The following is a 21,098-nucleotide window of genomic DNA, read 5'->3' as shown; positions in this document are numbered from 1 at the left end:
TCTTTAAATGTAGAACTTTGGTTGCCTCTGGTTGGTACACAAAGTCAACTTTTTATAGTAAGAAATACCTTTGTTAAAAACCTCTGTGCAGTATCTTAATTGTAAATTGAGTCACATGTAGAGAAAGTAATAGCTCTATTAAGCTCCTTTTATTCAACTTGCCTGAGCTGCATTATAAACTCATTCATAAAGTCATTGTGATGGCAAACCTTGACCTTCATGTATGAATGAGTACTAACGTATCTCACAGCACTGAGGATCATCTTTGAAGGGACATCTGAGAGAGCTTTCTAGTAATGCAAACAGCTTTTTGGAAGCTATATTTTCAGTCAGCAGCTGATTGCTCTATCGAGTACAGTTTGGCTCATCTATACAGCAAACATAATTGTCTCGCTAATGCTAACACATCAGATGTTTGCCGTTGCCAACATTAAACAACATTATTTTCTTTACAAGCAACTTAATTAATTTGTTTAAAGGTAGATCTCTTCTTTTAGGTCATAATCCCTCTAGTTTTCAGGACTGTTCTTTTTGTCTGTGCAGGGCTCTGGTTGGGCATTAAACTGGACAAGCCGAGTGGTAAGAATGATGGATCAGTGGGAGGAGTGAGGTACTTCAGCTGCCCACCAAAACATGGCGTCTTTGCTCCTCCGTCTCGTGTTCAAAGGTGAGTGCAGGCCCTTTCCTTATGTTTTCATGAACGACTAATGTTCCCTTTTGGGTTTTGCCAGTGGTCAGCCACAGAAGCAAAAGCAGATTTGTCAAACAAGTGTCTTTGATAAATTCTAAGTTCAGAGCAGATGTTTGAAGAATTTGACAGTATGCCCTGAAAACCCTGAGGCTGTATTTCATTGCCCTCATCAATACACCTGATGGCACTAATGAGCTCCTTTGACAGCATAATTTGTGCAAGTGTTGACACGTTTGATTTTGCCCTCAGTAAAACAGTCCTCCTCCGTACTTGTGATTAAAGAGGGTCAGAGTTGTCAAACGTTAAGCCTGTGGCTCTTGCCCACCAAGACACCTCAGTTCAATCAATCAGTCAATAACTTTATTTGTCCCCAGTAGGGCAATTGGTTTTGCATTATAAAACATGGCACCTAGTTATGAGCCAGACACTATCATCCCTGCCTTTGAATATATATTATAGATCAATAAATTTTGCATTATCCTAGGTGAGAAATATGAAGAGAATTGTAAGACTATGGCATGGAAAAAAAGGATAATAAAACAGATTAAAGTCATTTTTTAAATTTGCTCTGAAATGCTGTTCTGCTAATGTGCTTTTACTATGCAGCTCGTGTTGACGTTGTGTATGTTTGCGTAAGGCCACAGCAGTAAAGCATCAGCTCACAGATCTGATGTTAATGTATTCATAATGTTTCATTTGGTCAAAATATAGTCACTTGTGTTGTGGAATGTGCTGTCTCCGTCACTGTGGCTGTCAGCTGATTTAATTTCTCTTCTTGTGTCACATTTCTGTTTCTAGGCAAAGAAATATGGCATAGTTCAGCAGTTTATATTTTATTTTCACTTGAAGCCTCTGGCTTTGTGACAGTTTGTTTTATTTTAATAGTTTTATAGGTTTTGGAGTGGTTTGTTCATGCATTACTGAAGTGTTGGTTTTAAAATATGAGACAATATGAAAAGTTGATGTTGTATACTTGCAATGAATAGTTTAAGAAGATTCTCCTCAATGCAAATTCATATGTTTCTTAATGTAAACATTCTTAACATTAACTATCCATGGTTTTTGGAGCAGTTTTAATAACTTTTACCTGAATTTGTATTCAGAGGAACGCCATTTATCAATGTGGTCTCAGTACTTGATGTTGTCTGAAGATTGAAACTGGATTGAAAACTGTCCTTAAGCTCATTTACATTTAAAAAGTTGAATCAAAGCATTTTTATCAGCATTTTTAGGATAAGAGACCAGTTTATAATTATTCCACATTGAAGGATCCAGGTTGCTGTTTTCAGTGATTTTTGGAAAAATGCCTTATTCAAGTGAGCCATTGACAGTTTTCAGCACATCCATTTGTATGCAACTAAAAACATTCCTGAAAAAACATGGTTGAAGGGTTTCAAAACAGCAGGTGGACTAATTACAAAGCCTCACTATATCCTCAAGAGTTTCATAATTTTTTTTATAGTTTTATTTCTATAGCATTAAAGCTTTCAGTCTAACCAAATTACTTGTGTGATGTTGCAGCAGTGGTCTGGTTACATTGTTTGTCATGGAGGAATATTTTGGCCACTCTATATTCAAATTTTTTTCACAAATAGATGCAAACTCATTACTCTTTTTGAGAGACAGGATATCAGGGGTTTAACATGTTGGGGTATCAGTTAGCTTCACAACAGTGGTGAACAAGGTATGACAATTGTTGATACTCCTGTTGAAGGCTTGTCAAGCCTCGTTTCAGTCAACTGTAAATGTGAAGCCTCACTTGTAAGATTTTGTACTAGATGCTGTAATAGTAGTTGTGAGACTCTGATGTGTGCAGTCTGTTCTGGTCCTGCACTTCACCTATTTATTTCCTAACTAGACATATAATTACAGTAAACCAATCAGCACGCAAAACCAAAAAGCAGAACAATTTAAATTATACACATTTCACGTGGATGTGTTTTTGAATTCAGCCGTGATGCCTGTAATAATAATGTTGCCAGCAAATTATAATCTGTGCCAGCCATGACTTGAATTTAGCTCAAAATGTTTATGGATTTGTGAAGACATTTCCTGTATTCACTGTTGAAACAATGTCCTTTTGAAACTGTTGGAGATTTACTTGGCTTAATAACAGTAGAAGTTGCAGAACTGTAGATGTATCTATATTCACAAACCACACAAACCACCATCATTATTTTGTGTTTGTGAATCAACTCTTGCTTCAGTGTTTGTGTATATTGTGCTGTCCATTCATAAAAAAGAACAATGCTGCAGTGGGCAATATTGGAAACCTATTTTAGAAATGTAAATGTCAATTAAATAAATCTACAGTTGGCACTTTGCCTGCTTTCCTTTCCTATTAATCATACTGTTGCAGAGATTTTACACACCATTAGCCGTCTTCAGCTGGACTGTTTGTGACTGAAATACAGATGGGTTGCACACTGAGGGTAGAGCCAGTTTGGTAAGGGAAACACATCCAGATCAGCTTCTGCATACCTCGGTATACATTCTCCAAGTCTCTAGAACTCTATTAAAGTGATAAACAAATTTGATGTTGTGATGATGTTGGTGCAGAATGCCCGGTAATCACCGCTCCAAAATCTCCATCAGTGTTCATCTGGGTTGAGATGTGGTGACTGTGAAAGACATGGTGATTCACATCATTTGATTTGGTCCCTGTCTGTACATTTCTCCAGATCTTTCATAAGAAAGACCAACTCGAGAGCCCAGTTGACAGTTTGTTACTCTAAAACACCAATAGAAAATATGACCTTGCATAATTGAAGTTGCCCTATACACACGCGTTTCCTATTGTAGTACAGTCTTTTGTGCTTATCCAAAACATGCAGAATTATAGAAACAACAACATGCATTTCAACGTGCAAGATGCACTATAATGTCTACTGTGAAGAGGCGGTGTACAGGACAAAATAACAAATGAATCCAAACCAAAAATAGTGGATCCATGTGGATAGCTGAATTAACGTGGCCATGTTTTAGCATTGCATGTTAAGTATTAATTGCTTCTTTGGTGCCAAATATGCATTGTATCTGTAATTCAACATCCCAAAATGATGTACTTAACATATTTTTAAATGTGGATGGCCTCACTGGTGGCCTTTGGATGAAGTACACAGCTGAGCCTCTTTTTCACTTCATATTTCTGTTTTTAAACTATTTGCTCTGCTCTCACTGATGTGCTGAGCAACCACTCCCATACGGCACCCATGTTGACCTGTTTAAAAGGTACATGAAGAAAGGGAAATTCTGCTGGAGGCCTTATTATTTCTGCACATCAGATTCGGCTTGCACACACAAAAAAGAGTTGACTCAACAGATGGATCAAGTGCCAAGGTGGCTTTTTATTGAGATCATTTTATTCCGGGGATATGGAAACTGTTGTCTGACATACATATTCACAAGCCACTGAGTAATTCACTGCCAGGCATTGTTTCGTTTTCCCTCACATTCACTGCAAGTGGATAAAAACTATTGACCTTTTTATTGGATGGCACATCAACACCTCAAGTGTATGATGTGTGTCATAACTGAGTGAAATCCATTAAAGTTCAAAAAGCAGTTGACATCTAAAGTAGTCAATGTCTTTATTTTTAAGTAGAGGGAGTCTCTCCAGATTTGAGGGATTGCTGGTCAAATTAACACATCTCAACTTTCTACCGAGGTATAATTAGTTTCTTCACCTTCCTCTGCTGCTTCTGCTTCATCTCTATGCAGATCCACCTGCCAGGGAGACTTTTCCTCTTCTCTCACCATTGCTTAATTTTTTTTAACCCACTGTTTATGTCTTCCATTCAATAAAAGCTGCTTTTTGGAAAATCCGTGTTTTCTTGCTATCCCCTATTCACGTCCTTTGCCTCTCTTCTGTTTTTTTCCTAATTAACCCTGGGGCACATAGTGTGCTCAAGCAAGCACACGGTTTGTTTCTCTCTAATGGAGGAAAACAAACGGCTTTTCTAATTCCCCACCTTCATTTTTGTTTCTCTACCCCTCCACTCACAGCCCTTAGACGATGAGGTATCACCTTTTTCGTCTTTTACTTATTTCTCGACATTTGGCAGTCTCACTCACTAATGGCTTTCAGAGCTCTAACGTTATTATAGTCGCATAAGAAGCGGGACAGAAAAAAGACATGCTCTTTTTGACTTGTCAGAGGGGGCCAAGTCTCTTTGAAAATGTTACAGATATGTGCTGGTATTTTAATGAATATTTAAAATGGACATTCACTTAATAATTCTCTGTGGATGGTATGAGCTGAAGTATGGTTCAGATAAACACTGGGTCAGAGTTGAGGATACCCGGTGTTCATAAAGCTCAGTGATGTCACTTATATGTCTCTTTCTTCTTTCCTCACAGGATCCATGGGTCTGTCGATTGCCTTTCAGAGCTCTCTTCCTCACGCCTCAGTCATCCTTTGAATGGTGAGATTTCTGCCTTGATTGCAACCTTTGACTGAGATTTATTTGAAATGTGTCTTTGCATTTATTATGCTGTGAGTGCTTTGAATTCATTATTATGCAAGAATCTGTGTGGGATTACTTGACTCTTGTTATTGCCGTTCAGGGACTATCCGTCGAAGTTTCAGCACAACGTCGTCCATCGCCACCCCAAAAGAGACGAGCAGAAGAAGTCCTGTTACCAGGTGTGCCTCTCTTTTCCACACAGCTTCACATTTCACCCTCCCAAAGCTTTTCAGCTTCATCCGAATCCCCCATAGCCGTGGCAGAATCAATACTAATAAGAAGCAGAGGTATTAGTCAGCAAAGTTTCCTTTTATTTAATGGCTATTGCATGATTGTGGTTATAATGAGAGAGAACAAGGAATTGAAGATCAATCCCTCAAACACCAAGCTGCCATAAATCTCTTAGATTTGAGATATTCTCTCACACTGCATACCTTTTCTCATAAATATTTCTTTGCTGCATTTTTCCCTCTGCTCCCACAATACATTGGAAAAAAACAAAAAACAGAAGTCGTTCCAACCCTCACCGTCGGCGCTGGAGCACCCTCAGCGGTGGTATCGGTGCCCCAGGGAGCACAGCAGGGTCTGGCCCCTTGCCCAGCTCTGACGGACAGGTCTGCCTCCACGTTGGCATGCAGGTTCTGCTCAGCAGTGCCAACGAGATGGCGTTCATCCGTTACCTGGGCACAGCAGACTTTGCCCCAGGCCTTTGGCTGGGTCTGGAGCTCCGAAGCCCTAAGGGCAAGAATGACGGCTCGGTGGGCGGCCGCCGTTACTTCACCTGTCGACCCGGCCATGGCGTGCTGGTCCGTCCCAGCCGTGTCACCTACCGTGGCATCAACGGTTCTCGCCTGGTGAATGAAAACAGCTGAGAACTGTGGGATCCAGAGCGGGGAGATGTTTTTATTGGGTTGTGATCTATTCAAAGCAAAAGTTTTGAGTTTAAACTTCTTGTTCTTTTTTGCATTGCATATTATTTCCTCGTTCATGTAGTTGGTCCCTTGTGCTCTGGGGTGAGATACCCTAATAAAACCATTTATTAATAACTCGGATTTAAACTACTAGATTTAGTTTTTGGAAAAATGTAGGAGGCAAAGAAAGCACTTTATGGAAGTAACTTTAAGTTCTTTCAGAAATTGTCTTCAAGGGGGAAAAGTCTTAAAAGGACATAAAACACTGCACTACTTTTAATCTGATTGCACTGACAAACAATATGATAGATGAGACAAGATAAACTGGAGGGTATGGATGTGCACACATGAAAATTTCTATACCCGAGGCTAATTTTGATCAAGTCAAATAGATTTTTATCAGATAATTTAGAAAGTAATGTAGGCGACTCTCCAACCAAAAGTGTGCATGTGTCTGTGATTCTATGCGCGTGTGCATGTGTGTATTAATTAAGAGCACTTTGAAATAAGAGAGATTGATTGATTGATTCTTCCAGGGTCATCACAGGGCTTACAGACAATTGATGGAAGTTGAGTCAAAACTTTCTGAATCAATGTGAATGAAAAAGGATTTAATCGAGCGTAGATCTGTATCAACCTCCATCAGAATACAACGGCATCAACAGAGGTTGTTTCTTCTGACCCACATCAGTGTCTGCCACATACATTGTATTAAACCTACATGGTTAATGATGTTTATTTTATGCAGTAGAAATCCTACCTAAACTCTGTCATGGTTAGCAGCAGTATGCTTGTACTAAGTACACAGTCTATGAAATAACACATGGCAGGTTCCCTTGATAAATCCATGAAGTTAAGATGACTGGGTCGGGTTCGAGGATTCTGATCAGAGCGGTCTCTATAATTTAACATTTTCAATTTTTACAACCTGATTTTGAAAAAATCTGAATTTGATCCTGTAGTTTGAAATGGCAACTGTAGTATCAGACCTGACAGCTTTTCATTACTGTATGTTATCATTACATGGATATTGAAGACCACATTTCAGAGCATTGGATGTGGCTTGACTCTTAATTAAAGCAGCTTGACACAGGAAATATGCAATCTACTAGAAGTTTCAGAGATAGTTGCTATTTGATTAAAGTCGTCTGGCCAACTCAGCAGAGAACAAGCCATCGATTGTGCATGCGGAAAACAGGCCCGCTATTCAGTAAAACACTCATGTACCAACCAATTAGGGCGTGTAGGCCACAACAGTAGCCGTAGAATCTCGAATGGCCTTCTCTCATTGATCTGTCTGGTCAGGCCCCCTGTGATTGAAAAGCAGTGGTGGTCAGAGCCCAAGGTTGTCCAAAATATCCACCCAGCTAACAGATTAAACGAGGGAGGGTTTTTAAAAGCTTTGCACATTCTTATTAACCTTTGAATCAACACTTTCTTCCTTAAAAATAGCTTCTCATTTGCTTTAAGGCCATCTCTGTGATCATTTCTGTGGCATTTGTAAGTGTCCCACATTTCAAATCTTCTCTTTAGATAAACTCCTATATTTTGGTGTATCTGCAGTCCCAGTTGTATTACAGCAGGAATGGTTTGAATTCCACTGATCGATATGAAAGTCTTACGGCGCGTGTTCTTGTGGGAAATAAATGGTCGTTTTTTTCATGGTGTTCCCGAGATTGAATATTTGAAGTGTATGTGTGTGAGAGAAGGATTTGGTCCGATGCATTTACATGTTGTGCAAAAAATAACCGCATTTGTAAAAAAAAATAAAATAAAGTATTCTATTCTAATTTGATGTCTCTTTTGTGTTTTTTCTTTGGCTGTGTACCTTTTATAAAGTGTGGTTACACGACTGAAAAAGAGGTTTACTTGACTTTCTTGGACTGTTCACAAAGTGCAGAAGAGAGTTGTCTTTGGGGACTGAAAATGAAATCGCACAAGCACTTTGAAATGGTTACACGTCTGTTCACTTACCATCTGATTCCACTGGGGCTCGTCTCAGCCAAAGCTGAAAAAGCCTGCTGCTGAAGTGGCATTGTTTGCTCACTGCCAGGCTGGGCACACAAAATCAAATTTGACTGTGGCTGACATACTCTGTTGTGCCATGATTTTAGAATAAATAGATGTTTGACTGGTTGCTTTAAATTCTTTTTTAAAGCTTATTCTTACTTATTTTTGTAGTACGAACAGGAGAAACAAAACCAAGGGAAAGGATCCAGGACAGCAGTGTTTGCCTGTCCACACTACTGACTGAGACATTGATTCAGAGGTGAGCATGAAAACTGCTGTCTTTAAAATAAAAAAATAATTTTAGCAAGTTTGAGCGAGAATATCAGACATTATAACAAAAGAGCTGTTGGAGCAGCACCAGACCATTCATAATGCTGATCATCATACCATCACTAACCTGAAAAACATTATTATTACAAGAATTATAAACTGAGCACCACAAGCCTCATTTATGAAAACGGAATAGCATCGAAACAGAAGTCATCTGTGATTGATGCATGGGAACGTTTTGCGTAGCACACCCTGTCATTAAAAACAACTCATGAGCCAGATGATTAAAGTTTTTACCTAAACTCACCCCTGATTCTTATATTTCACTTCTACTGTTTTCTAACTTGAATGTAACTGTCCTGTCTGATTTGAAAGCTGAGCTTTCACTTTACATCACATAAAATTGCTGATGGACAGGGTGGACAGAGCAAGGTCTATTGTAGAACTTTCTCCAAAATTCAGCGAAGTTTGCCAGCACTGTGTCTCCAATTTGTCCAACTTTGGATTGTTAAACTGGAGAATAAAGAGACTAACTATAAATGACAGGCGGGCATTTGCCATCTTTATGTCACGTCAGAGCTGTTATTGGGAGTTCCAACTTTTAAGGAGTGTTTCTGAAAGCTTCAATATATCCAACTTGGCACAAAATAATACGAACATGCCTGAAAACCAAACAAATATGGATGCCTCATCAGCCATCAACCATTGTAATAAAACCCAAATTTATTGGATGTAGTTTAATGTCGTTGATGTAGAGTATTTCATTTCTTATATCTCCATGTATGATTGCCGAGTACCATCCAGTCTATATGACTTGAACGTGGCTGATTCCAAGTTTAATCGCTACAGAGAACGTGAACTGCTGACCTCTCACTACTGAACCCAACCAACATGCCTCCTGTTGAAGAGACAGGCCTAAGGACTCAGGAGAAGGCTTCTCTGGCAGAGGTAGTCTAAACAGACTGAAGTGATGAGGCTGGGCGTTCGATGAGATGCTGAAGACCTCTGATGCCTTTGGGTGCTGCAGCCTTTTCAGTGGTGTGTTTAGATCAGCAACAGCGGACTGAAGGGTGGCCTCCAGGGTGCTTGAAAGGAGGCTTCAGTCAATTATCAAAGTCCACATTCAGGACGAGCAGTGCAGATCTCATCATGCTTGTGGAACAGTGGGCCAACACTTGCAGGGATGCTGAGGGTCAGGGGTTGTTCGCAAATGCAGCTTACATCTTACAGTATTGGAGTTGGAGACGGCCTCAAGGTGTGTTATCACTGACTCTGTCATTGTCACGGACAGGATCTCAACTTGCAGCTCAGGAGTAGAGAGGGTCCCTATGTGTTTCTTCTGCAATCCACTGTGCACATCTTAGTGTTAAGTGTTTGAGGTGCTGACCCTCAATTTAAAGTCTGAGGCCACGTAGTCCAGAGAAAGTGATGGATTGCCCCATGCAGGGAGCCATTTGTTGCTAAAAGAGAAACAGTTTTATCTCTGGCTCATGCTCATGAGTTATAAGACATATTTTTGAGTTGAGTTTTGGTCTCATCGGTTCTCTCTTGTAGTTTAGGTAGCATGTTGCAGTGACAGATGGTAGCTGAAGACAGCCAGACAGTTTTAACTCTGTGGCATAAAAGACCTATGATAAACAGGAACATTCTAACTGCTTCTTTTAATAGGAAAATTTGAAAAGTCCCAACACAGAGAGACCAACAGCAAGGTTCTTGTACGTGTGCACATCTAGCTGCCAATGATAGTCAGCAGTCTGAATCCCTGAAGTCATGACTGAGTCAAAGTCCTCAGTGAACCTACTCAAGTCCAGCAAAGCAGGTAGATTATAAGTCATCTGTATGTCCAGTCTATTATGTTCTTTTTGTGTGGTTAAATTCAGATATGTTTATCATTGAGGTTATAGTAAAGGTCCCATTTCTAAGAAAAGTTGGTTTTTGATCGCATTCCCAACTCTACGCTTTAGGATGGCGGCCGACATGACCTGCAATCCCCAGAGCGTCACTACTTGAGTTGGGAATTAGACTCAAAAATAAACTTTTCTTACAAATAGGACCTTTTAAAGCTGGTGTTGTACTGTTCTACGTTAAGATGAGAGGTGTCTCTAATTTTTGACCTTCTTGTTTACATACTTGAGGGTTGTAATAGAAAGGCCTTTGAATATAATGCAGTCCAGTTTAGCACCATCACTAACTATGACCTCAGTGCTGAAACATATAAATCAATGAATGTCTCTGTAACAGTCTCAAACATTACAGGCATCATTAATGTAGACTTTAAACCAGAACAGTTGTATTGGATTGCATTGGACTGTACATGTGTACCTAATAAAGTGGCCACTGAATACATGACACAAAGGGCACACTTAATGCTATTTTATTGGTTATGATAGTGACCCTTTACATTGTGAATCCTTGTATTTGATTCTTTGATAAAGCAGTTCTGAAATCATGGTGTATATATACTGTATATAGTGTGAGCGCTACTGTAAATGACTTGTACATGTAAATGGAGACAGTGAGAGCAGCTAGCAGAGGCTCTGGTGGAACACAGTGATGCTCCTGAACTCAGACGCTCTGCATGGCAATGCTGTTGTTTTTGAAAATCATAGCAGGACAAATGCTATAATCTCTTCAATTTGAAATAGCTTTTGAAATAATTAATCAACCTCACTGTGACACCATTCTGCTGTTTGACTCCTAAACCTCAGTACCCTGTATTTAAATTGATTTTTTATCAGTAGTACAAAGTAAGATAAAGGCTAAACCTGAAACACAGCTCAGACATACTGTATCACAGTGTGGTAAGTGCTTAGTTGCACCATCAGCACTTTGGAGCTGATCCCTGATGGGAGACGAATGATCTCCGTGAGTCTATGAAGTCAGACTCCAGTCTGCTTTTTAACATGATGGAGAGCAGTGCTGGCACAGCTGGCACCCAAGGAATACAGTTTGCTATCGCCAGCAAATATGTGCTGGCAGCTGCACAAGCCTTCTACATTTAGACATGTTTACAATACAGGGATAATCCTGCTGGGGTCCCCATTCACCCTGTCACGGCTTATGTGCAATAATGACCAGCTCACTGTACAAAATCCTGCTTATTACACCACTACTGTACCAAAGTGGACTGTAATGATTTGACAAAGATTATTGACTTGAAATTATTATTATTATATTAATTATTAACAGAATCACTAAAATTGGAACTCTTATCTTATGTTAAAATGCCAGTGGCCTCTAATCCAGGAGTCTTCACCTCAAACTACCAGGGGTCCACTGACCAGGTTGTTCTATCCTACTGTGAGAAGAATGAACTGCAGTGTTCCATCTTCCCCTCTCCTCTCCTCCATCCATCCTCCAGTGTACTGCTCTGACTGTTTAGCAGAGTAATGTGGCTTGAGGCTTAATCTGTTTGGCACAGCGGTGTAAAGTGTTTTGTGGCTCCAGAGGAAGCTGAATGTAATCAGATAAATTGTTTCCAGTTATGTCACTCTGTGGCTAAGTTGCATTGTGGGTAACGTAGGAAGAAGAATGTGTAGAGTAAAAAAGGCATCATCACTGGCTCTGCTCTGATTTTCATAATTTGTTTTTAAACTGTCCATAATAGATTTGTAGACTACTTTTCAAAATCCGATGCCTACATTACCCACAATGCAACTCAGCCAGTGAGTGACATCACTGGAAGCAATTTATCTGATTACATTCAGCTTGCTCTGGAGCCACAAAAAGCTTTAGACTACTTTATTCACATGCAGTAGTACTCCTCAAGACATGTTAACACACTAATATGAGGAGTTCCCTTTTCAGTGCCCCAGCAGCCTTATAGTTAAAGCACATATCACATAAATGGAAATGTCTTTGGTTCCATCACAGCCTTTGTTCCCTTTGTTCATGTCCCTCTCTCTCCACATGTTTCCTGTCTCTCTACACTGTCGACTGTCACATAAAAGAGAGTAAAAATGTAATCGTCGTCCACCAGGTCAGCATTTATTTTAGGTTAGGGAGGCATTTTGGTGTCAGGTGCGCTGCACTAAATCAGAGTGCTGTTAGTCTTAGCTTAGCTATTTTATGTTGCACAGTTTGGTGCAGCTTGCAAAGGAAAATCCTGGTATTTTTCACACAGGGTTGTATTCTCATAACTGTAGCCATTTAGGCAATGAGTCACAGTAACTATGTACTCACTATCTCCACTTTAGAGATTCAGGAAAAAGAAACTTTGGCAGAACATCATATGTCAGGCCAAAGCCTCCTACATTTCCACAAACATGATTTTTGCAAAAATCACTTACAACACTTCTCTCCTGAGTTCACAGAAATAAGCCCTGTTGATTAGCCATTTTTGCAAACTGCAGAGTGAAGCGAGGATAGGTTTCTCTCGAATCTCATCAACCGAGGTGCAAAGTGATAATGACCCATAGAACAGCCACAATTATGAGACCAGGTTGAAAAATACTCACATTTCCCTTTAAATGTGAATTAAAGAATCATTTTATGCTCAGTTGCTGCAATCATGCTAGAAAATGAAATGATTAGTCTAAAATAAAAGACTGGGGAAAAATCTATAATGTATTTGTGAGTCAGATGTAACAATACATTCTAAAGGGTGGGGGGCCTAATTGTCTATTAGTTTGAGACCCTGCTCTTATCTAGTAATCACACATCTGAGCTTAAAGAATAAATATATTAGTACTAGTATTTCACCTATCTGTGATGATGTAGTGAGCGAGCATGCACAAAGTAAAGAGAAACCTTGTATGTCTTCCTGCTCCCACCTGCAGAGTTGGTATTCAGGACTTGTGTTTGTTTTGTTAAATACATTGTTGAGTTTGGCTCCTCTGTTAGGTGGTTCGCTGTTGCTTTAACAAGCAGAGGTAAACTAAGAGAAGCTAGTTTTTAAGAACTATACACTTACTGTTGGCATGACACCAACAGAAATTCTACTATTAACAGCGGAGCTCGGGCAGAGTGACAGGTTTCAGCGTCCGTGCAGGTTTGGGTGTGACGTCCGGTGTAAGGGTTTGTGGCAGCAGTGAAAATGGACTGAGTCTGTTATCTGGAAACATAATTCTTGGATTGCAACGCTTCTTGGAACTTATGTCCGACTGAGTGTGAGTGAAAACCAGTCTGGCATCTTTATAAGCACCGCTTGACTTTCTCAGCGGGGTCTGTAGAGAGTTGTACTCTTCTTGACCTTTTGTTCCCCATTTTCAGCTCTCCTACACTCTCTTAAAGAAGTCAGGGCACTCACTGAGCTGTGACACAAACTGTTTTTGTAAAGAGAATTGATGACGGCACATAATAAATTGATCAAACTCAGTAGTAAACAATAATCTCAAGAGTATTAAGACACAAACCGAATGAAACCTGCTGTAGAACATGGCATGGTAGCTAACATAAAAGTCTCATCTATCACCTACAGTGGCAAGGCAATACATTCAAATCAACTTTTTATTGAGAGACCGAAACTAGTCTTAACTCTTTGGGACCAGAAGATAGGAGAAAAATTAAGAAACAAATATGAAAGGCTCAGTAAGTGAATGGTGCTGCAGGTGTTGATGATCAGAAACGATCAAACACAGCGGCCTGCTTTGACAGAGCCAAGTCTGTGCAATCAGATAAAACATCTGGACCTGTTTGACGTCAGTAAACAGCACCTCATTGTCCTTAATGTAATAGTACATTGTAGACCAAGACATTATGCTTGCTCCGTACATTACCTTTTTAATTTTGGGGCTGGCATTCCTAATATGGATTTGTTATGAATCATCTATTGACAATGTTCCTTTTTGACTAGTCATATTGATTTGTGACAATGACCTGTGTCAGCTGACTGGTGCAAAAATATCTGCTTATAGAAGCTAAGAGCAAAATATGCTACTACTACTAACAGGAAACAGAACCTACCCACGTTTGAGAAGCTGCAGCATCTTGTATAAAAAAAGTAAATATAGGTACTAGAGTTAGATAAGGTCTGAGGATATATAAAGAAAATACTGAATGACAAATGTCATGAGTTAAGAGTACTGGAGATTATGCCTGTACAGGGTTTGACATGATGGACTACGTGTCTGTAGCTTGGTGGAAAATTGCTCTTTTCAGTGTTATCAGCATGATAATAGAATTTCTGACAAGCTAAATCAGCAGGATTAGTCTATTTATCAGGTGTTCTTACGTCCTTCTTCTTACTCGTTTTTTTTTTTTCTGAGAACCTCTTTATATCATGGATGAATTTTCCGCCCCAAAAGAATAGATAGCAGAGGTCCAGGTCACTAATGATGAGTAAAGCTGTTTTTCATGCAGTCCTGCTGTAGAATCAAACACACTTCCTGCTTGTGTTTCATTTGTAACACAGATAGAGTCTGTAAAATGTGCCCTTATTTTTTTTCTATGAATGAATTAGTCATTAGTCCATTAGAAATGTAATAGTGCAAATAGCCAATTTGAGGATGTCAGGGAGACTCGGACCATTGTTTCCTTTTCAATTATCCAGCAGCTGTCTGCTGATTGGATTTTGTGTGGAGGCTGATGGATCTAAATGATAGCTGAAACTTGACTGATCTGAAGTAACATCATGGTAAAGTGTGAAGTTTGCTGGTGCTTGGTGTTTTAATGAGCCTCACCTCTCAAGTCCTTTACTGCCAGCTTTTACCAGTACCACTTTGTGTCAACAATTAAGCTGCCAATAACATGTGAAGCCATTGCTGTCAGAGTGTATGTCCTAAAATACAGATTGGATCTTGCTTTAACAGTTTCAGTGATCTACAGCTTTAGAATGAAGAACATCACCAATGTTAGCTTGCTAGTTTTGGTGACTTTGATTTTTGGAAATTGGAAACAAAATTGAAAAAGAAAACCTGATCTGTGTTCTGAAATGTCTTTTAGTGGCAATCTTCTGGCGTTTTTTTTCTCCTTTTAGTTTCAGTGACTTTTTTTGTGCTTTCAGTTTCTTCATCAACCTCAAGTAACTCTGTTTCCCTCTGCTGTTGTTTCTCACAGAATCTAACGTTATCTTTGACATCTAACATTGGCCAAGGTTAGTGCTTAATCCAGCAGACGTCTGCCAGACCAGCATGACGTCAGTAAAAAGTTAACCGTCCCTTGGGCAATGTTGGAAAAACAACTGCAGAGTGAAACAGACTTAACGTACTTGCTATTTGAGAGTATCGGGTGGAATTGTGGAAGCCGTTGCTGTATGCTTGGTGTGAAGTCATGTCAGAGCCTTCGGAGCAGACCTTAGGTCCAGAGGGGTGAGTTTCTGCTAATAATCATCATAAATTATGGAAATCCTATCCCCTTCTCTCAACACACGGTGACAGAGAATGGAAAATATAAAAGCAATCACCCAAATATAATGTAATAAGCAGACCAATTTGAGTTAATCTCATTAACCTGGCCCCCATCAACGAGTGCAGAAGACAGACAAATACAAAACAGTTATTATATAGTAATTTATTAATTTCGGCGAATGTCTTTTGAAGGGCAATTTACAGCTTTTACCAGAGCCATAGAACAATACTTTGTAATTACAACATTTACAGGTGCAGTTCAGTTTGTCTTTTTACATCAAACGATGGCGATGAGCTGTGAAGGGAACACAGAATGAATGCATTGAACACAGGTACTGGAGACAAAGCAAAATACTTTTCATTGGTCAATATTTAACTTGCTCATTGACTTGGCCTATAGGAATGCATTTGTCTTCATCAGTCACTGAGCGTCATGACACACATGACAGCTCATCATTGCTGTAGAGCAGAAGGACTGACAGGATTGCCAAATACAGTCAAGCAAAAGCATCAAAAAACTGACACATATTGTCATTCACCTAAATATCAACACCGCCACGCGAATGGCATCATCTGATAGATATACTGTATGTAACTGTCCTTAAACTTAAAAAAAGCAGACTTTGAACACAGACGCGTGTTAACACAATGTGTGTGTAAATGAGCAGAGTAAGACTCAAACTGGTCGTTCGTTCACATGTAGAGCAAAAGCTGTTTGTATTCAAACTTTTCACTCAGACTCATTTGTATTCTGCAACACTCATCCTATAATAGAAAAGATAAAATATGCAAATTTAGGAACGAGAGTGCTTGGAGATAGCAATTTGAAGGTTAAGATTGATTCAGCAATATCCACTATGTTTCTATATCCAGATAAAAAAGGAAAAGAAACATTTTTTAACAAGAAATGAATTAATAATGGGTTACTGAAAAAGCTGTAAGTAAAGAAAAGCCTCAGCTCCACTGTCTCAAAGCACTCTTTCAACAGAATAAAGTTGTGAACAAAAGGAGAGCAGCGATTTCAATAGTACCAGAGGCAACGACAAATCTTCAGCAATACTAAAAAGCTGAACTCTGAAATGTTGCTGAGGGTGGCTTGTCTTTAATCTCTTCCATTCTTTTGTCAAACCTGCTGCAAGTGCTCTATTTTTCTCCACCTTAAAGGCCATTGTGAAGGATACAGTTGATTTCCTGTATCAGTGTTTTTAAACCACTGAGGATATTTAAAGTTGACTATTTTGGGGCGATTGTCAATCTCTCCTTCTTTTGCTCTTACCATATTACCTAAATAAATTCCTGCAGTTTACCAAAAACCTCAGCTGATGCAAAATGAATTTGTTTGGATTTGAAGCATGTTGGTGAATAATTTATAGAGCCACTTCCAAATAATAAATAAACAAATGAATAAATAAACAAGCAGGCAAGCAAACACCAACAAACACATTTTCCCAGTATTTTTTTGTATAAATGTCTCTGGTAATCCAGTGTCCAATTCTGTGATACTCTTGAAAAATAGTCTGATACAAGTTATTTACCACACTGTTGTTTTCCAAAAGGATGTGGATCAGGAACAGTGTGTGGATTCTGCAGTAGAACTGACGCATGTAGCTGGCAGCTGAAGACAACTGTGCAGTTGTTGCAGTCAAACGGGTCACCAAAGTTTGTGACTGAAAGTCTGGCAAAATATAGAGATTTGAATCCTCCCCATAGTCCCTTCTCATAGACAAGAGACGTCATCAGCTGTCAATGAACACATGGAATATGTGGTCTCACCTCGTCACTACTGTGCCATTATCTCTCCATCTGATTATTTCTCAGTATTCTCACTCAGTCATGATCCCTCCAGCGTTGAAAAAATACATTTTTTAAACTCTTAAAACTAGCCTTTACTCTACATTTTGCCTCCCAAAGCTTTTTTAGTTCTCTGATGTGCTTCAGCATCCATTGGGGATTTTAACACACCTCCAGGGTTCTCATGGGAAAAGCCTGACGGACTCATCCAGCTGTGTTTCGGTGAGATGGGTTCTTTCCGAACTGGAGGAACAAACCAAAATGGTGGGACGGTGGGGGTGGTGTAAAACGGTCTCTGTCCTGACACAGTGTTTCCTGCTATGTGTCCTGAACACACAGTCACCAAAGACGGGGCCGGAAATAAAGACCAGCGGTGCAGGCATTTGGGCTAAAGCACGGTGGCGTTGTGGCCCTCCATCCTGGGCAGCCTGGGGTCCTGTACTGTTCCCATGGTGACCAGCAGTGGACGGCTGTCCTCGGACAGAGCCGACCGACCCAGGGACACTGAGGTGGGAATAGGGGGCCCTCTCTGGTGGGCTGCTGAGGAGGGAATGGAGGTGCCCTGCTGGGGTAGAGGGGGTGGGGGAGGAGGGTTGGGGTTACCGTGGGCAGCCTCCAGCGACATGCCTTGCTCCTGGTAGCCGTAGCCGATGTTCCCACAGGGGAATCGTCTCAGTCTGTAGAGGGGAACTGGGGGCAGTGCGGCTGAATCTAAAAGCAGAGGTGACTGAGCAGCAGGAGGTGGTGGTGGGGGTAACAGCGGTCTGCAAAGACCCTGCTGCTGCTGCTGATGGTGCAGCAGCTGCAGTTGGTGCTGCTGCTGGAGCTGATGCTGGAACTGCTTGTGCTGGTGCTGGTGCTGGTGCTGGAGGCCCAGCGCTCCTGCCACCTCAGCCACAGTCCGGCCCACGTGCTCCTGCCCCTCCCCAGGCACCCTGCCAGTGCTACCTCCTGCACCCCCCACCCCCACCTGCCTCTGTTGCTGCTGCTGCTGCTGTTGCTGCTGCTGCTTCCTCTGCTGTAGGAACCACGAGCCGTACGTCGGGTTCCAGAGACTGGTGCTCTTCCCGTTGTGGCCCTCCTTCTCTGGCGGATGGCCCTGGGTGAACGCCAGGTTGATGTGGCCCCCCTCAGGATTGGGCTGGGTGGTGACATGAGGTCCCTTGGCAGTGAGTGTGGAGGTGGCCGTGGAGGTGGCTGTGTTAGTTGTTGTCATGGCGATGGAGGTCTGCGTGTGAGGCTGCTGGTGCTGGTGGAGGTATGGCTGGGGCTGAGCTGGCATCTGTGCTTTGGCCTCCGACGCTGTGCTGGTCACGACAGTATGCTCCCCACCTCTCCGGATCTCTTCTGAAGGATAGGATGGAGGCGGCTGTGGAGCCTCCCCATCAGGCACCTGGGCATTCACCAGCACGGTTGGAGCAGAGGGGTCGTCAGGGCGCATGGGCACACGCTCCTCCTCTTCAGGGATGGGTCCATACTCTATAGGCAGGGGCACGGTCACCACATCAGGGTCCTGCAATGGGGTCAAGAGATCAGATATATTTTTCACTGTTAGCAGTATATTAATTCATGTTAGTACAGTTTTCTTTTTTTTGTATCAACCAGCCCTGATTCATGTTTACATCACAGTCACAGTCCCGCAGTGTGCTGTGTTAGTTACCTGTAAGCAGTAGTCAATTCTCTCCAGGATAGTTGAGAAGTTAGGCCTGTCTTCAGGTTGATGCTGCCAACTCTGAGTCATTATACGGTACCTAGAGATACAAATGAATGGGGAGACAGACAAAAGCAGAAAACCCTGAGGCTAATGAAAAAATTTCTTGGCACGCCATGCAGAGAAAACAAACAGGAAACAGTGGCTGACCAGCGCGACCTCGACCCCGCTGATTTAACAAAAGCTGGACTGATCTCTTTTGACAAAACATTGTTCATATTTGTTTTGATTGCTTCGGGCAGAATGAAAGTGTAATCTCCCACCAGTTTGAGTGATTGTCTTAAATGGCTGAGGCAGACAACAGGAGAAACTAACAGTAAGTTCAATCTTGAGATGTGGTTTTAATTGCTGAACTGATTCCGAATGCAGCTGCTGCTTTCATTAATCAGTGAGTCCTATTGTGAGACTGATGCACAAAGAACACCGCGGGGCCTTGTGTATTTCTTTTCACAAGGAGTAGGTAAGGTCGCTTGCTAAAGATAGATGCAAACAAAGAGTAATCTGCAACGCAATGGCAGAGTGAAGGATAAAACTGTGGAATCAGAGAGAGGCCAGAGTGTGGCTCCAGTGTGTGTTGGAGAGGGAAAATGTGTGAGTGTGTGTGTCTGCCAATATATGTTTTATTATGATATTGAGAGGTGGCCAGAAAAGTGAGTGAAAAATCTGGAGTGATATGGAAATGATTTTTAAGCTCTCTATCAGCTCCCCATGACTTCTTCCAAATTGGGAGGCAAACATGAAAGAAAACTGTTGATGTGGTTTCCATACTGAAAACACTGAGAGAAGTGTCTCATAATGTCTGACGCCTCTTGGGTCACAACTCACTTTCATGTCAATATCATCAGAGCCTTTCACGTGCGTCTCTGTGTCTGTGTTTATTTTTACTGCCTACATGTATACAATATATGCATCATCTGAACTGAGCATCCCTCTGTCTTCTTTATGTTCTAGAGAAGCTTAATTAGACCTCATGGGATCACATAGTTCTTCTGGTCATGTGATGTGCATGGATGCGGATCTGCGCTTACACAGGCCCAGGGCAGTTTTTAGGTGGGTCCATCCTTCCACCGTTGGTTACAAACTCCAGTACCTCCTGGTTACTGCGACTTGGATACGGCATGTAGCCCAGTGAGAAGATCTCCCACAGCAGAACCCCAAACGACCTGAGAAAGGCAGATGATGAGAGGGCAGATTAGTTCCAGGGTAGAGACAGAAAGACGAGGACAAAGATGAGGACAATCAAGTCACAAATTATAAGCATCATCAGTGCTGAGGCTGCAAAGGACAAAGAACGAGACGAGACCAGGAATAGAAAACACATTGCTGGGGATCAGAGTGGCTGAAGGACAGAGGGAAGTGATGAACAGAGAGGGAGACAGCGGGCAGGTTGTGACAGCAGGCATCCGAGTTTGAAATATAGGAGGTGAAGTCAAAGAGGGAGCGAGCTGAGGCTGGTTAAAGACGCGGTGACGGATTCTCACCACGTGTCTGTTTTAGATGTGAAGATGCCCTCCATGAAGGCTTCAGGTGGCATCCACTTCACCGGTAGCATGGCACGCCCACCCTTCCTGTAATAACTTGCCCTACACACACACACACACACACACACACACACACACACACACACACACACACACACACACACACACACACACACACACACAAAACACATTAACAAGATCCTTTCTCATTAGGTGTTGTAGCTAAATCCGAGTACTCCTTGTTTAATGGCTTGGAAGAATTCATGCAAATGATTTGCTTTTGCTTGTAGGCGAGAACAAGCCTTTAAAAAGCAGTAGTAGCTGTCACAGACTGCTTGCCTGCTCAGTAGTAGCATGTATTACTGCATCTAATAATAGTAATACTGGTTTTTGTTCAACTACTAATAATAAAACAGGAAGAGTTGTAAAATGAACACCAGCATTTTAGTCACCATGGCAACACCACTGCACCTGAAAGCAG

General features: G+C 41.2%; 2 protein-coding genes across 5 annotated transcripts in view; one reads left to right on the top strand and one right to left on the bottom strand.

Annotated features, from left to right (window-relative positions):
* LOC140996244 (CAP-Gly domain-containing linker protein 4) overlaps window positions 1–7,858 on the top strand; it is a 41,030-nt gene extending 33,172 nt beyond the window's left edge. For all 4 annotated transcript variants that reach the window (XM_073466570.1, XM_073466572.1, XM_073466573.1 and 1 more), the window contains exons 12-15: window positions 544–667; window positions 5,051–5,115; window positions 5,258–5,336; window positions 5,666–7,858. In XM_073466570.1, coding sequence (XP_073322671.1) covers window positions 544–667; window positions 5,051–5,115; window positions 5,258–5,336; window positions 5,666–6,029 — 632 coding nt within the window. In that variant the 3' untranslated portion in view covers window positions 6,030–7,858. The remainder of the gene's footprint in view (window positions 1–543; window positions 668–5,050; window positions 5,116–5,257; window positions 5,337–5,665) is intronic.
* A 9,955-nt stretch (window positions 7,859–17,813) lies between these two features.
* Window positions 17,814–21,098, bottom strand: part of LOC140995361 (ALK tyrosine kinase receptor-like) — a 354,190-nt gene continuing 350,905 nt past the window's right edge. Inside the window, 4 exon segments of the mRNA XM_073465334.1 lie at window positions 17,814–18,938; window positions 19,086–19,176; window positions 20,165–20,299; window positions 20,618–20,719. Coding sequence (XP_073321435.1) covers window positions 17,814–18,938; window positions 19,086–19,176; window positions 20,165–20,299; window positions 20,618–20,719 — 1,453 coding nt within the window.

This window comes from Pagrus major, chromosome 5, assembly GCF_040436345.1.
Source record: "Pagrus major chromosome 5, Pma_NU_1.0".
Lineage (NCBI taxonomy): Eukaryota > Metazoa > Chordata > Actinopteri > Spariformes > Sparidae > Pagrus > Pagrus major.
The sequence above is the reverse complement of the archived record's forward strand: the minus strand, read 5'-3'. Positions and strand labels throughout refer to the sequence as shown.